General features: G+C 41.2%; 1 protein-coding gene and 2 long non-coding RNA genes across 5 annotated transcripts in view; 2 read left to right on the top strand and 1 right to left on the bottom strand.

The window, feature by feature from the left end:
• Nucleotides 1-7,425: 7,425 nt before the first annotated feature.
• On the top strand, nucleotides 7,426-8,508 carry LOC311015598. Its single transcript, XR_014597374.1, has 3 exons — nucleotides 7,426-7,603; nucleotides 8,042-8,140; nucleotides 8,265-8,508. It is a non-coding gene; the product is annotated as an uncharacterized lncRNA (long non-coding RNA).
• A 154-nt stretch (nucleotides 8,509-8,662) lies between these two features.
• On the bottom strand, nucleotides 8,663-9,609 carry LOC311014024. The gene is made up of 3 exons (XR_014597214.1): nucleotides 9,477-9,609; nucleotides 8,867-8,921; nucleotides 8,663-8,790 (listed from the first exon to the last, which is right to left on the bottom strand). It is a non-coding gene; the product is annotated as an uncharacterized lncRNA (long non-coding RNA).
• Nucleotides 9,610-10,480: 871 nt separating this feature from the next.
• The window catches only part of il16 (interleukin 16), an 85,105-nt gene continuing 80,872 nt past the window's right edge, over nucleotides 10,481-14,713 (top strand). For all 3 annotated transcript variants that reach the window (XM_084006560.1, XM_084006561.1, XM_084006559.1), the window contains exon 1: nucleotides 10,481-10,570. In XM_084006560.1, the coding sequence (XP_083862686.1) occupies nucleotides 10,558-10,570 (13 nt within the window). In that variant the 5' untranslated portion in view covers nucleotides 10,481-10,557. The remainder of the gene's footprint in view (nucleotides 10,571-14,713) is intronic.

Raw genomic sequence — 14,713 nt, 5'->3', positions numbered from 1 at the left:
CAAAACGAATGGCAAACTGACTGGTTGAAGGAAGCCTCATACAGTCTGAAGACCAGCCTGGGAGACTACTGAGGGTCTAATGAGGGGTGAATAAATCAGGGACCTTTTTAAAGAGCCGGCCTGGCGTTCTAACTCACCCAACAACTCTAAAACTGTATAATGTATGTGGCGGATCTTATTACCTGGGAATAGCCTTCAAAGAGTGGTTTGGTTGCTTCTAACCTGGCAGCCCTGATTTGAGAGCAGAACCTTACAGATAGTGCTGGAGTCACCATGTTGTTACACTATGTTGTTGGCCAAGTAATTGCTCCAGTGTTGCTCTTAAAGCCATGTCACGTCTTTTTTTCTTTTTCTAATTATGGTAAATATACACACCATACATCCTGATTATGGAAAGTTCCAGACATCAGCCTGCCAGGAGCATGCTGGGAAGCGAATAGCCTTAATCTTTTTGTATTGCTGGATTTGTTTTTAACACACTGGTTTTGGATCAGTACTTTCTATCAGCAGAGTTCAGGAATCACACAATTCAAAAAAAAAAAATGCAAATCTCTAGTGATGACATATCTCCTAAACTACACTCAGTACGTTTCCAGGGAAACTTATTTCTTTACAGACCAAAATGTCTTTGTTTTAGACAACTTGAAAAATGATGGTTAAAACAAAAACACATAACGACTTGTACAATTCATCTAAATTCATTATTTATAAAAAGGCTCGGCTGTCCTATGAAGGAGACAATGTGTATACAATTGTCTGAGGGGAATACTTAAAAGTGATGATTTTTGTTAAAGATCTTTTAAATGGGTCCGTGTATCATCTGATCATTCAATTATTTCATATAATCTGAAAAACGAAACGATTTCCATTTTCAGTTATTGTTATACCATGTGTGCGCAATGTATAGTCGCCAAGCGCCAAGTCTCACGTTCCAGTCCATTGACTGTGTACAGTTTACGGTCCAGTAGACCGCTGGAGTCCCACGTTCTCATGGCCTCACTCGAGCCGTACATGTCTCTAATTAATGACATGTTTATGAATGGAGGGACATATCGTGAGATCTCAGAAAAGTTAAAAGAAATGGGTGTCCAGCGGGGAAGCTCTGAAATCACTATCCGGAGACTACTTGCCCAACATAACTTGCGGAGAAAAGGACATACTTCAGAGTCAGACCTTGAAATTGCAGTCTCTCGTGCAGTAAATGAGGTAAGTCTATTTAATATTTACAAACGACAGGAAAAAAAACCTACTATTTGCTGTAGCATGTACAAAACCGAGTGTGTGTGTGTGTGTGTGTGTTTAACAGACTGGATCTACTTATGGCCGTAAAATGATGACAGGTTACTTGGCCTCAGTTGGCATACATGCAGGGGAATGCCGAATTGGAAGAGCTTTGAGAGCAGCCCATACCCCTTACCATGAAGAAAGGCGTCAAGTATGTTATTAAGTAGTGCTACATTTTTAAATTTTAGGGTTGTGTATGCCATTCACAGTAAAGTTATTGATATATCTTCTTGCTTGCATAGGGTACCCGAAACTTTAACCCAATCCCATATAATGCGGAGTATATGGGACACAAATTGCACATGGACCAAAATGAAAAGCTGGTTATGTTTGGAGTGACTCACGTGATTGCTGTAGATGGCTATAGCAAGAAAATTGTTGCAAATGCAACTATGCCAGTAAAAAACAACCTAGTCATCTATGAAGAAGTGTACAGGTCAGTGCTTTATGTTCTGTTTGAAAGAAAATATTTGAATCAATTGTAATAATACCAATAATAAAGTGTTTCATACTTGTTCATGTAGACCTGCAGTAACACATTATGGAATGTGGGATCAACTTCGTGTGGATCATGGAAAAGAGTTCTACCTCTGCCTGTACATGCAAGAGAGGCTGTCAGAATATAGACACAACCAGCAAAGAGAGCCATACCTCCAAACTAAGTCAACAAGGGTAATGTTAACATTTATTACAATTTAATTATGTCATAATATATTATATCAGTCATATTTAGTTTCTTTGGTGCATTATCGGTCATGATTACTTTGTTTGTTTTTTTGTGCGTACCACCGGGCCAGAAAAAAATGTCCTCGAGTTCACTATGTTACTATGTTAACAGACCTCTACCTTTTCTTCTTTTTTTTTTTTTACAGAATCACGTTGTGGAAAGGATGTGGCCAGAAATCAATAATCGAGTGACTTACCCACTAAAGGAGGCCCTGGTACAGCTACAAGACCAGGAAGCAATAAACATGGAGGACAGCCTGACAAGGTTCTGCACATCCAATCTGACCTGCCAGATGAGCCAGATTGGTATAAACAGATTTGTGCAATCATGGAATGCTCACAGGATCCCAGGTATGTTACATATCCCAGACAAGTTATTCTCTGTCACAGGTTCTAGAAGTGTTTTACACTTGAACATCACAACATGTATTTGTCTTGTTCAAGGGAAAGGGATACCAAATCACCTGGCAGGGACTGGGACACCGAGAAAGATCACAGCAGATCTTCTACCAGATGCCATGGCTGCAGCTGACATGTACAACAGCGACATGGAATCATCCCTCACCAGAATATCTTCATTCGGAAGTGACCCCTTTCTGTCTGAGGCAGACAAAGTGAGAGCAGAGCAGCTCTTTGCACAGCATCACCCCGACCTTTCAGTTGTTTTTGACAATGCTGTCAATTACAACTATGCTCCATTCAAAGAGGCCTTGATCTACCTCATTGATGTAACAAAGAGATGTTCCTAATTTCATGTTTGTTAGCTCTTGAAGTCCAAAGTATTTTCATACGTCTTAATACATGTCTTGAGGAGATCTGTTAGTTCTGTTAAAGTAGACATAGTGGAACTATGGACTCTTCCATTATCCAGTCACTGATATAAGACTACATGGGAGAAGTATACTCAAAATGTTATTATAAAAATATCAACTGTATTTTTTTACATAAAAAAAAATCAATGCCATTACATTTTGTTTGTCATTGTGTCCATATTTCAAAATGGACAAAATATTTATTTTGCTGAAAAACAAATCAAGCGTAGCGTTAGTTCCGGCAGGCCACGACGTCAAGCTCTAACAGCTTAGCCGTCAGTACAGATCAGCTGATGGCTCAGCTGACTCTGCGCGTCCGCTCCCTATTGGTTAATTGCATTCAGAGCGGGGTATTTAAACTACTCCTGCCCGACCCTCCGTCCTGCTTCCTCTGATAGCACTTCGCAACCCACCTCCACCCCAGCTCCTCCTGTCATTGTATTCATGTTGGCTCCTCTGCTCTGGGGTTTCTTTGCTGCTGCGCTCCCTGCTTATGCCGTTCATGATGGCTCATGAAGGGCAGGAAGGTGCTCTTCCTGCCTCAGGCTTTCCACGCAAGCGCGTGGAAGAGCAGGGAGTCCCAGAACAGTACCATATGCCAAATAAAACTGTGCAAGAAATAAAGATTATTTTTGACAAGTGGTCCTGACTGAAGCACTGCTTGTATACAGAGAGAACAATGACAGAGCAGAGACACACACAGTGAGTCCAGCTTTGAGATACCCTACATGAAAATGATAACAGCAAATACACTTTAAACCAGTGTGGTGTTCCATAGAAAAGCCTGTCACAAAAACATCAACATTTTCTAGCTCTTGTAAAAAACCCTGTGAGCTGAGAACAATGATGAAACAAACATCAATCCTCGATATCAGAAGCATTTATCAATAACATGATCCACACTGTGAAAAGTAGGGATTGGGATGCAGCATTTTCTCTTTAAGTGCCAGTCCTCTAATGACATTTACTACTTCAGGAAGGCCAGTAAGTAACCTTGTGAAAGTTGATGGAAATATCATCTGTTCGGCACTTCAAACATAGTGATGAATTCTGAAGCCACAAAGAACACAAAGAACAACACAGCAACATAACTGAGTCCTTACTGTATAAAATTCCTGTTTGTATTTATAAAATATACAACATAAAATAGTGCAAATATGAGGTAGTTTGGCTCTTACAGTACTGAAAGATGATTTTACCAAAACAAAATAACACAATATGAAGATGCACAAACATCTTTAAAAGTCAAAAGTGCTTTGAATGCATACGTTAAAACATTAAAGTAGAAAAAAGTGAACAATAAAGAACAGCTTAAGCACAACTACATACTGTACATTATTACTGCCACAGTACGTTTCCCATTGCAGCCAATGCATCAGAGAGGCCTGTGAGTTTTTGTGTGTTGACATCAAATTCATCTGCCCAGCATTTTGGGCAAAGTGCAGAATTTTGCTGCCACTGTTCGATGCAGCTCCTGCAGCCAACAAGGCTATGGCAACATGATGAAACTATGGGCTCAACCACTGGACCTGCAAATTTGATTCAGAAAACACGTTTTAAAAAATACAGTAATTGCATAAGTGGTTACATTATTTATAGTGTCGGAGGGCCATTTTCTTCATGGACATGGGTACATGAGTTGCACTGACATCTGCCTATAGAAGAATAAACAGTTTTTTTTGTTTACCCTTGCAGACAATACAGGCAAAGGCATCTTTAACAGCTGCTGCTTCAGCCTCCGTCAGGGACACTGTTGTTCTGCGGTCGGAACTGGCCAACTGTGTCAGCTCTCTGATTGTATTTGACACCTCCTGAAGTCCTTGTGCTGCCAGGACCACTTCTTCAATTGTATCATACACTGCATCGAGGCCATTATCATCTCGCCGACTGAAAAACACGCAAAATATACAGGTTATAACCTACTTGGTCTCAACAAAATCCTAACCAGTAAAAATGCAATCATTGTAACCATTTGTTTAATCCTGTTCCACTTGTGAGTCCTGTTGCCAGTGTTAGTCATACATTTTAAAATCTAGCATTCTAAATGAAATAACTCTTCCATTCCATTTGAGGCCATGCTTAGCCTTTTACAGTGACTGATGTCAGGAGGTGTAACAAGCCACTGGCAATCCAACTTACGAGAATCTCCGCTTCTTCTGTTTCACAGCTTGGAAGTCGGCCTCTAGTACAGCCATGATTTTTCGAGGATTCTGCTTCCAGTAAAAGGATCCTAAATGAGTAGAAAAAATGTATAGTGTATTAATTTAGGGCTCATTCTTGAGACTGATGGCAGTAAAAGTTTGACACTGTTTATGGCTGCAGTTTGACTTCATAAAGTCGATGCAGCAATTCAAAGCCAACAATATATTTGATACCTAATTGTGAAGCAACATTAACGTTCTTGCCACTGTCAAAGTAAATCTTCCAGAAAACTGACAAGGTAAATAAAGTTGCTCAAATGGTGCACCTCTTGTTCCTTCTGAGTCCAAAATTTCTACACCATTGTGGTCTGTCAGGATGAGTGGTTCTTTGTTTCCTAAGGCCTCATTTACTTTGGCAATCATGGATGGGACACTGGCCTCCTGCTCAGTGAATCTTACAACCACCATTCTGCTGTTCACAAGTTTTCCACTCTGAAATTCACCCAGGCTGACAGTCCTGGAATTCAGAACAGCTATATTTAGGGTAATTCATCATGATGATACAAGGGAATATATATCATATATCTTCTATTGACAGGGGTATAGAAGTTTAAAAAGAAAATTAGCTTACCTTGTAAAGTATTTCAGGGATTGGGCCTTGGGTGGCATTGAGGGACTTGATGAGCTAGCAGACCTGGTGAAGCGAAACTGGCTGCTGGAGGAAGGAGTAGGAAGTGGCCCCGAGGCAGCAACGTTAACAGTTGCATCCGGTGGAGCATCGGCCCCGTGTACCTCATTATGGGCCTTGTCCCTGAGATCGAGAGAACTGAAGTAGCCATCCACTCTGGGGAACACTGCCACATTAGTGTCGCCAGTAAGGTATAGACTCTGGCTGGTTACCTGAAAAACAGTAAGGTTTTCTTAAGTACGCAAAACTTGGTTAATAGAATTTACTGTATCCATGATTCTCTTATAAACATAGGTACAGCACTACAGATAGCAGCCAGTTCATTAGGTTCACCTAGCTTAAATTAGTGTGATCCAACACGACAGTCCTTCAGAAAAATTATGACTAGTTATAATGTAAAAGTTCAAATGTTTAGTTTTTGTTCAAAGATTAGCATTGTTTTAACTGTATTCAAACACTTTGGAGGATGCAATGTACAGTGATAATGAACTGTACTGCATACAGAGGTTTTTCTGTCATTGAGCCTAGCCACTGATATAAATGGGGTGGACAAAATAATAGAAACACCTAATGTGTGTGCTCCAGTTATTTTTCCCTGTTCACCTCTCTAAAACACACAAACTGAACATAATAACCTATATGAAGGTATGAATTATAGCAGGACTGTTGCATTAGACAGAATTAGATTTATCTTGATGGACCTAATAAACTCTGTTGAGTGGGGTTAAGGGCTGTTCATATCCCATAACTTTGCACTTAACTAGCTGTCTAAGTTCACCCAATGTCACACATTCTGTAAATGTAAAACTTAATGCTAGCAAACTAGAATAAGTTAGCTGACTAACGTTACATATGATTGTGTGTAAACGTTAAACAACGTTTGAAGACCATACTACCTGAAATATTTTAGCAATCTTTTCCACCGTCATGTCCTCCTCTCTTAGTGTGACTCTTCTGGCGGCCTTGAAAAGCACAAATTCATCCATTTCAGCACGTGTAACGCTACCTGTTGGGTTTCCAGTCCACATATTTAGCGACCAGATACCTGACCATACACTGCGCATGCGCAAAGCAGAAATGTACCATGTGTAATGGTATAACAATAATGGAAAATGGAAATTAGATTCATTATCTCGTTTTGGTTTCCTTGTTTATTATATTTTCCGTTTTGGGCTGAAAATAGGAAAATAAACACCCGTTTTCAATATTTAGTGCATACAGAAAAACAGAAAAACGAAAATCGTTTCTGTTTTTCAGATTAAATGGAATAATTGAATGATCAGATGATACACAGACCTAAATGCTTCGCAGACAGGAACCTTTGTGTAAATGTGTAAATATTTAATACTTCAGTATTTGAGGGTCATGTTCTCAGGCTCAAACATTAGTTTACCATGTGATGTGATATGCTACTTCAATACATTTTAAGAACAAATATTACTGGGGCCACAATTTGAAATGAACATTTAACATCCAGGAACTCACTTATTGACAGCAGCACCGACTATCCCTGTTACATCTGTCACGTTCGTCAACCCTAAAATACGTTGCTTGTTAAAAGTCTCTACAGCCACGACGTAAAAATGGCCAATAACATAAGGACAAAACCAGGTTCAAATGCCAAAAATGATCTATTTTTACCTGGACCAAATCAACAAAAGGGTCAGATGGGCTGGTGAAAATAAGAAAAACGGGTGCTCTGGCCAGCCACACAATGGGCCGTCGGAAAGCGAGTTGGCAGTCCAACTGCTGATATTTACTGGCATCGTCGGAGCATCTACGATGGAAATGTGCGCACACGCGTCCGTAAATGTGTGTTTGTGTGTGAGACGCACTTCACCGACAGGAGCTTTGACAACATGGGTCGCTACAGCTCAGGATATGCCTCTAACCTGAGGCTAAAGTTTGGATCAATACCGACAGTCCGAGAGCCAACCACAGACACCGAAGCGGTAAGTTACTAAATATTATGTAATATGCCGTGTTACCGTTTACCGTTTCTTTCTTAGCATTGGTGTGTTAGCATTGGCGTGTTGCGCTAAAGTTAGCATTGGCGTGTTGCGTTAAAAGCTTCCATTGTATTGATATTGAGGACCGTTAACGATACGTAGTACTGCGGGGGCCCAAACCTGTAAAATAACGCTAGACATCAGTTTGCTTGGGAACGTTTTGTAGCTTGAATGCGGCCGCAAGAGCAGCTGATCTGTGTTTGTTTATACACGCCGATGCAAAGACGACGTCACCAAACGTTTGTTTTTGCACCGCTAACGAAGGGTTTTACGAGCTATTGGCGCGTCACAACATCAGTTATAGTGAAATAGTAACGTGTTCCACATTTCAGATGTAGTTGTAAACTCTAACTGTCTGTCTGACTGTCTGTCTGCTTACAGAGCAGCAGCTCACATCAGCGTCCCACAGCGACCCACCACAGCAGCTACTGTTGGCAGTCACCTGTCTAGGAGGACTACAGGCTCCTTACCCAAGTAAAGGTGTGTAGCCTGACATGTAGCCTACTTGAGATCAGGTTTAACAGCAACTACTAGTAGTTGTGCAGATGTGTGTTTCTATTATGTGATATCATGGGTTTCATTCCTCCATACAACTCCGTTACAGCTACTGTGTCCTGCAAGGACTTTGGTGTTGGCACAGCCATGGTTCCAGACCCGTTTCACAACCACTCTAATAAGGAGACCATCACAGAGAGCTCGCCTGGACCCGGTAGAGGAGGAGGATACTTTGGAGGGCAGCTCTTCCTTGACTTCAGAAGAGCTTGATATGACCCTGCAGAGTCGGCCACAAACAGTTTGTGTTTGTGTTCTGATATAACTGTGAACTTCAACTGCTGATTAATTTGACAATAAAGTCTTTACAGTAATTGTAAAATGTGTCATGGTTGATATTACTGAAGTAACGGTCAGGAAGACTGCACAATATGTTGCATAGAGGGATTTATTTTTATAAAACACAATTGATGAACAAACAACAGCCTGCTGTATTCCTCTTACGTGTAAAGCACCATAACCAGCTGTATATATATTTCATGCGTTTTGGAGAGAGAACATTCAGGCAGATGGTTCCAACCAGGATGTCCCACCATGCAAGCCTCTTCCTCCTCCAGCTGCTGCATCCGTCTTCTTACCTAGTGTGAATCATGATCATCGTCATGTTATGTGAATAATAATCAACAGACAACTTGGTGTAACAGACAGTTTTACCCGTGGTGTCTCCATGCAGCAGACATGTTCGGTGTCTGAAGGCCCACTTAGTCACCTAGATGAATATAGTACAGAATTTGAGCATTTCAACAACACATCTTGTTAATATGGTAACCTGATGGACTTTGCTGACAAGCTGAGGTAAAGCCCATGTTTGAATTTTGTAACAGTAAGTTTAGCATGTAATGTTGAGATGGAGCACAATCACGTTATAAAACACAGCACACGGCCTATAATTCACAATTCAGCACATTATTCTGGAGGACGACATGATACTGACCAAATCCTGTTGCTTGTATATCTTTTTATGTAGAGGATCAAGTTTTTAATCCCGTTAATGTGATGTAAACAAACTGCCCGCATACAGGACGCTGTTTTCATTGGGTTTTCATCCGTTTAAATATAATGTTGCGTCCCCATTTGGAAAACATGCAACTGTGAACTGTCAACAACACGGCACTACTAACGATATGAATTGTTGCCAAAATAGCTCACAGACACGTTACTTATAGAGCGAAGAACGCAGCATGAGCGTCATTGTGCTTAGCGCTAGCTACGCTAACACACATCGAGTTACCCTCTAAAACGTTACACAGACATGTTAACTAACCATTCAGAAACGTCCTGCTGCGTCCGCGGCGTAGAACTTCTACAGGAGCTGGTCCTGGTTCTGGGTCGGAGTCCGGTCGGAGTTCGGCTGGACCGGTTAGTTTGTAGCGTAGAACCATAACCATGGCAACAAGCTGGACGCGGAAAGCAAGGGGCGGAGAGACACAACCACTTCCTCAGTAGGAGCGGGGTCAGGGGTCATCTCATTAGCATAAGGCTACACCCCGACAGAATCACCCGTTTGAAAAAGTGGGGTAAAAAAGCTGAAAATGAGGAGTGTGATCCACTCCGAAATACATGTTCCGATTGTTTTTTCCAGTTGAGGAATTCAAAGACCAGGTTTGGAGACATCAATAACTTATATTAACTTGTGGAAAAATAGCATAATAGGGCCCCTTTAATGCAATATTAAAAATATTGGTTAAAAAAACCTGTGAAAATCACTACAGAAAATGATTTAATATTAAAACGGTACAATGGCCAAAACTTTTCTTAAGAGTGTAAACCTAACTATGTCACTTTGTAGTGCGTTAGATTGAGTTTTGTTCAAACTGAGAAAGAAAACATGTTTCCCTGGAAACGTAACTAAGGGTGTTGTTTAGTTGGGAACGTAATTTTATAGGAGACAGAGTTGACCCTCCACAGTGTCCACCAAAACCAACCAACACTTGTATAGTGGCTCAGTGCTGCAGTTCAAACAACACTCATCCAGACTGAAAACTACATTCATACACACATACACTCTACAGAGAATGTATTCATCTCAGTAAGAACACACACACACACCAGCCTGTACAGACCTGGTAGGTGTGAGGTCAGGCCCAACTAAGTACGCCGTGTTTTCCTCACAGGAAAGGGGGCAGTGGTTTTGGGGAGCCTAGCCTTAAACTGAGAGTCACTGTTGTGATTCCAGACGGAGGGGGAGCACAAGGAGGGAGGACGGAGGAGGAGGAGGACGGAGAAGAGGACTGAGAAGAGGTACGGCCACATTAACTCAGATGGATCCCAGAGAGGACGCCACTCTCTGAGGGATGCCTCAGTTTTTTACCTGATGTTCTATCTGGACTTGGTAGAAAGACAACATGATCGACTACGGTGAGTAGGACCACCACTCTGAACGCTGCAGGGTTTTAAACAGGTCCATAATTATTGGAACCATGTGTCTCAGACTGGTATCCAAGTTGATATTAGTATACAGATTATATGACCGAAAAGAAACACTGTCTAGCTATCAAACTTAATCAGCTAAATGATGCATTTGTGGATCTCAGGGCTGGATATGTATGAATTTCACTGGGCCCACTTGCACACAGAGGTCTTTTTATGAAACACAAATTACATAACACTGTGTAGGTCCAATCCAAGGCGACCTTTAGAGCACAAATAGCTCAGTGAGGCCAGCAGTGGATGGGTGGGGCTACGACCACATGGCTTCACAAAGTGTCATTAAACACTGACACAACAGAGACCAGTATCACCAAGCCTCTCTGGAGAGATCATTAACACAACACAGATCTACTATGTTTTCATTTCATTATCTGTGTGTGTTGTAAAAGTGCTCCCTTCAGGTGTCCTTCAGGTCCTGCTCCATCTCACAGACTGGAAAAAAAAGCTTGAAAAACTAGAAACAACACTGACGTTGTTCATCCCCCCCCCCCAGTCCCCCCCGCTCTACTTCCCCTCAATCAGGTTCTGTTAGCCGCTGCCTCACTAACGCTATAGGCAGGAAGTATGTTTCTGTGTGCATGTGAATATACAAGCACGCTGTTTATTCATCCCGAATACACCTCTCAACATGACTCACTCCTCTCCTCCCCCCTCATTTCCTCTTCTTCCAAGTTTTCATACTAAACACAGTCATCGCTGTGTGCCATTACATCAGTAGAACAGAGAGGAAATTTGGACCCTCAACATCTTCATGGCTCTGAAACAAGATAAATATACAATAAATATACATATGAATGTCTGGTTCAGACTACAGGACATTTGTGTGGGTATAATGGTCACTATCTCTGTGCCCCATATCACTCAATACTCACTATAAAGTGAGTTATCCATGTTGTAGTGCAGTCTGAATGTAAAGTGAGAACTATAACAAATACAGTGGACTCAAAGTATCCCACAATTCATCTTGGAGAATGTACGACCAGGCGGCAGCCTCTGGATGGGAATCGTGAAGCCAATGTGCCTTAAACTTGCATTCTCTCTGCTGACCATTAGGGGGCGACTCCTCTGGTTGTAAAAAGAAGTCTGAATCCATTGAACTTGAGAAAATGACTCTACTTCTCACTTGATTTATTATATCAGTAAACATTGTAGACATGAGTTTATGATCTCTAGTTTCAAGTCTTGAATGTGTTTCTGACGTTTGTATGTGTGATGCTATATACCGACAAGGACACTAAGTCGGTTAATGGTACGAAACCAAAAGTCACACAATAACATAACGATCAATGCAGCAGTAGACTAACAACTTCCATGTCATTGCAAGGTGCAATGATTTTTTTTGTCAATGGAGTAAGACGGTGTAAGTATGCGAAACATAGCATCCACTTAAACTGATATTGTATTCCTAGGTGGGCCTTGGTGGCTAAAATATGTTCTTGTGCTGCTCCTGTCAAAATGGGGAACTGAAGTTATATTGCTCTTCTCAAAGGAACCAAAACAGTCATTTTACCTCACAATGCAACCCCATTTTTTGATGCTTACTTACATTATTCCTAATCTTATTGATTAGTCTTCTTTGGTAATGTTTGACAATGCTTTTTGAGAGTCGACATTTATGTGTCGCAGTAGATGTTCCTCCCAAACTATGATACATTATTAGTAGGGGTGTCACGAGATCTCGTACCACGAGATCTCGCGAGATTAAAGAAAAACCCAACCACGGCATCGCTTATTGTTACCGACAATGCACGTAATATGGACGTGGCCGTGTGCGACACGGGATTGAAGTCACACATCTGTTTTGCGCACACTATAAATCTTGCAACCCAAGCTTGCCTCGGTGTTCCCCGCGTCGCTCGTTTACTCGGGCGGGTGAGACGTGTGACTGCTTTTTTTTCATCGTAGTTCAGTGGCTACCGCGGTGAAAATGTCCAAGCAGAAACGGCTACAATTACCATCACACAAGTTAATGACGGGCACGTTGGATATGCTGGCTCGTTACCTTGAGTAGCAAGCTGCCATAGCAGCATCACCAGCCCAGAGATAAGACAAAACTCCCGAAGCATTGATACACTTGACAGCTGCGATGTCAGAGATGCTGAAGATGCTGTAGCTAGAAAAATATTTCAAAATGCATGTGCAACTCTGTTAAATTAAAGTCTGTTGGTCCAGTCATATATTTTGTCATTGTAGTTTTCTTAAAATCTCGTCTCGTCTCGTTCTCGTGAACCCAATATCGTGTCTCGTCTCGTCTCGTGAGCGGAGTGTATCGTCACACCTCTAATTATTAGCAGTGTGCACGTTCTTCTCCTGTAGTCTGCTGCTGCTCGGTCATACACACATATCATGTACCTGATATTCACTACATTTGTTTTTCTCCAAATTCAAGGACTGGTAACGAGAACATAGATGGTTGCTATGGTGCTGCATATCTGATGTGGCTGTAGAAATAGAATATGAGTACAATGGATATTGACTTGATTTCAGTGATCATGTGACTGGTACAAAAGAAAATGGTCATGGTTTTTCATTGTGTTGGTGACAACACAATGTGCCGAGAAAGGGTTGTGACAGCTCACCTGGAGACGGATGTCTGGCTAGTTAGCTAGGTAGCTACCTATCTTGTCCTTGACAAGAATGATGGGGAGAGAGGCGAAGGGAGAGTTTCTGTAACCAGTGTAGCAATAAAGAATGACAAAATTAGCAAGCTAGCTAACTAGCCAGCTAGTTTCCACTGATTTAATGTTGCACTTGTTACAGAAAATTATCTCAACAAAGTTATCAATGTTGTTTCCTGTGTGAAAAGAGTCTGTGAATATAGCATTAAGTTATTACGCATCGCAAGTCTGTTTACTTCATACAAAAATGGCCCGCTACAACGGTCACTATGGCAATGTTCACTAATGGCCTCCGCGGTGCTTTCACTAATGGCCTCCGCGCTGCTTATCTGTAGATTTCAATGGTAATGTCCCTGTTACTTCTTTACCTAAATGTAAATTTGCATTCAGATTCAACTAGCACACAGAATGAACATGATATGAATCGTTGGTGATTTGCGTCCGACTACTCTGAGTGTTCCCACTGTGCTGGCCTCCATATCCATGGAGTGTGTCAGCCTATGAAAATACAAGGAGAGATGGAGATCCATGCCTCTGTTTCTGCCAACAGCAGACTAATGCCCCTTAATTGCTAACACACTTCCAGGATCAGAGCCACTGATTAACCAGAAAAGAAAGCCTTTTGTCAATACTCATTTACTGGAAGTTGGAGCTTATTACTGATACATTTATGTATTTATCTGGCTATTCAGATATATATTGGATTATTAAGAAGTAATTTTAATGCATTTGTTTGTTGATTAAATGTCTTAAACATGTCTTTAACAGGTTTTTTTCAACAATTATCTGTTGAATTTTGTACTTTATATTAGTGAGCTGAGAGCTGAGAGCTGTGACTTGTGGTCAACGGATCATACACATTGTTGTATTTCATCTGCAAGCTGTATTATTTCAGCACATGAGCTGCCACATCACTGTAACAGAGAGTTATCAGGTCTTTAAGCTGCAGATTACGGATACAGGCAGGAGCCAGACTTTAAAATCAAACAGTAAAAATATAAAAATCAATGCTTACAGTGAAAAATAGCAGCAATCGAGGCGATGTGGTCGCTTCACTTATGTTTCAAAAGCCTGGGAGCAGCATTTTGTATCAACTGCATTCTTTGGATATTTCGCCTGCTGATACCAGAATAGTGTTACAGTTTTCAAATCTGGAGGAGATAAAAGCATGCATGAACGTTTTTGTCTGTAGAGGAAATTAATGACCAGACATTAGTTAAATGTCTTGTTGGGCAAAGCAGGTATGAACCACTTTAGTCACCTGAGCATCAAATGGCAATTCGGAATCAAAGATGAAAGAGGTTGGGTCCTCTTTGCCAATGTTATCATGTATGCTGTGATCCAAGAGGGGGGCCAAGATAGAGCCTTGTGGGACCCCACAGAAGGAGGAGGCATTTCCAAGCATTAGAGCATTAGAAAGATTTTGTTTGAGAGATATTGTATTGTTGACAGA

Source organism: Eutrigla gurnardus (genome assembly GCF_963514095.1).
Source record: "Eutrigla gurnardus genome assembly, chromosome: 1".
NCBI lineage: Eukaryota > Metazoa > Chordata > Actinopteri > Perciformes > Triglidae > Eutrigla > Eutrigla gurnardus.
Note: the sequence above shows the minus strand (reverse complement) of the source record. Positions and strands in the feature narration are given on the sequence as shown.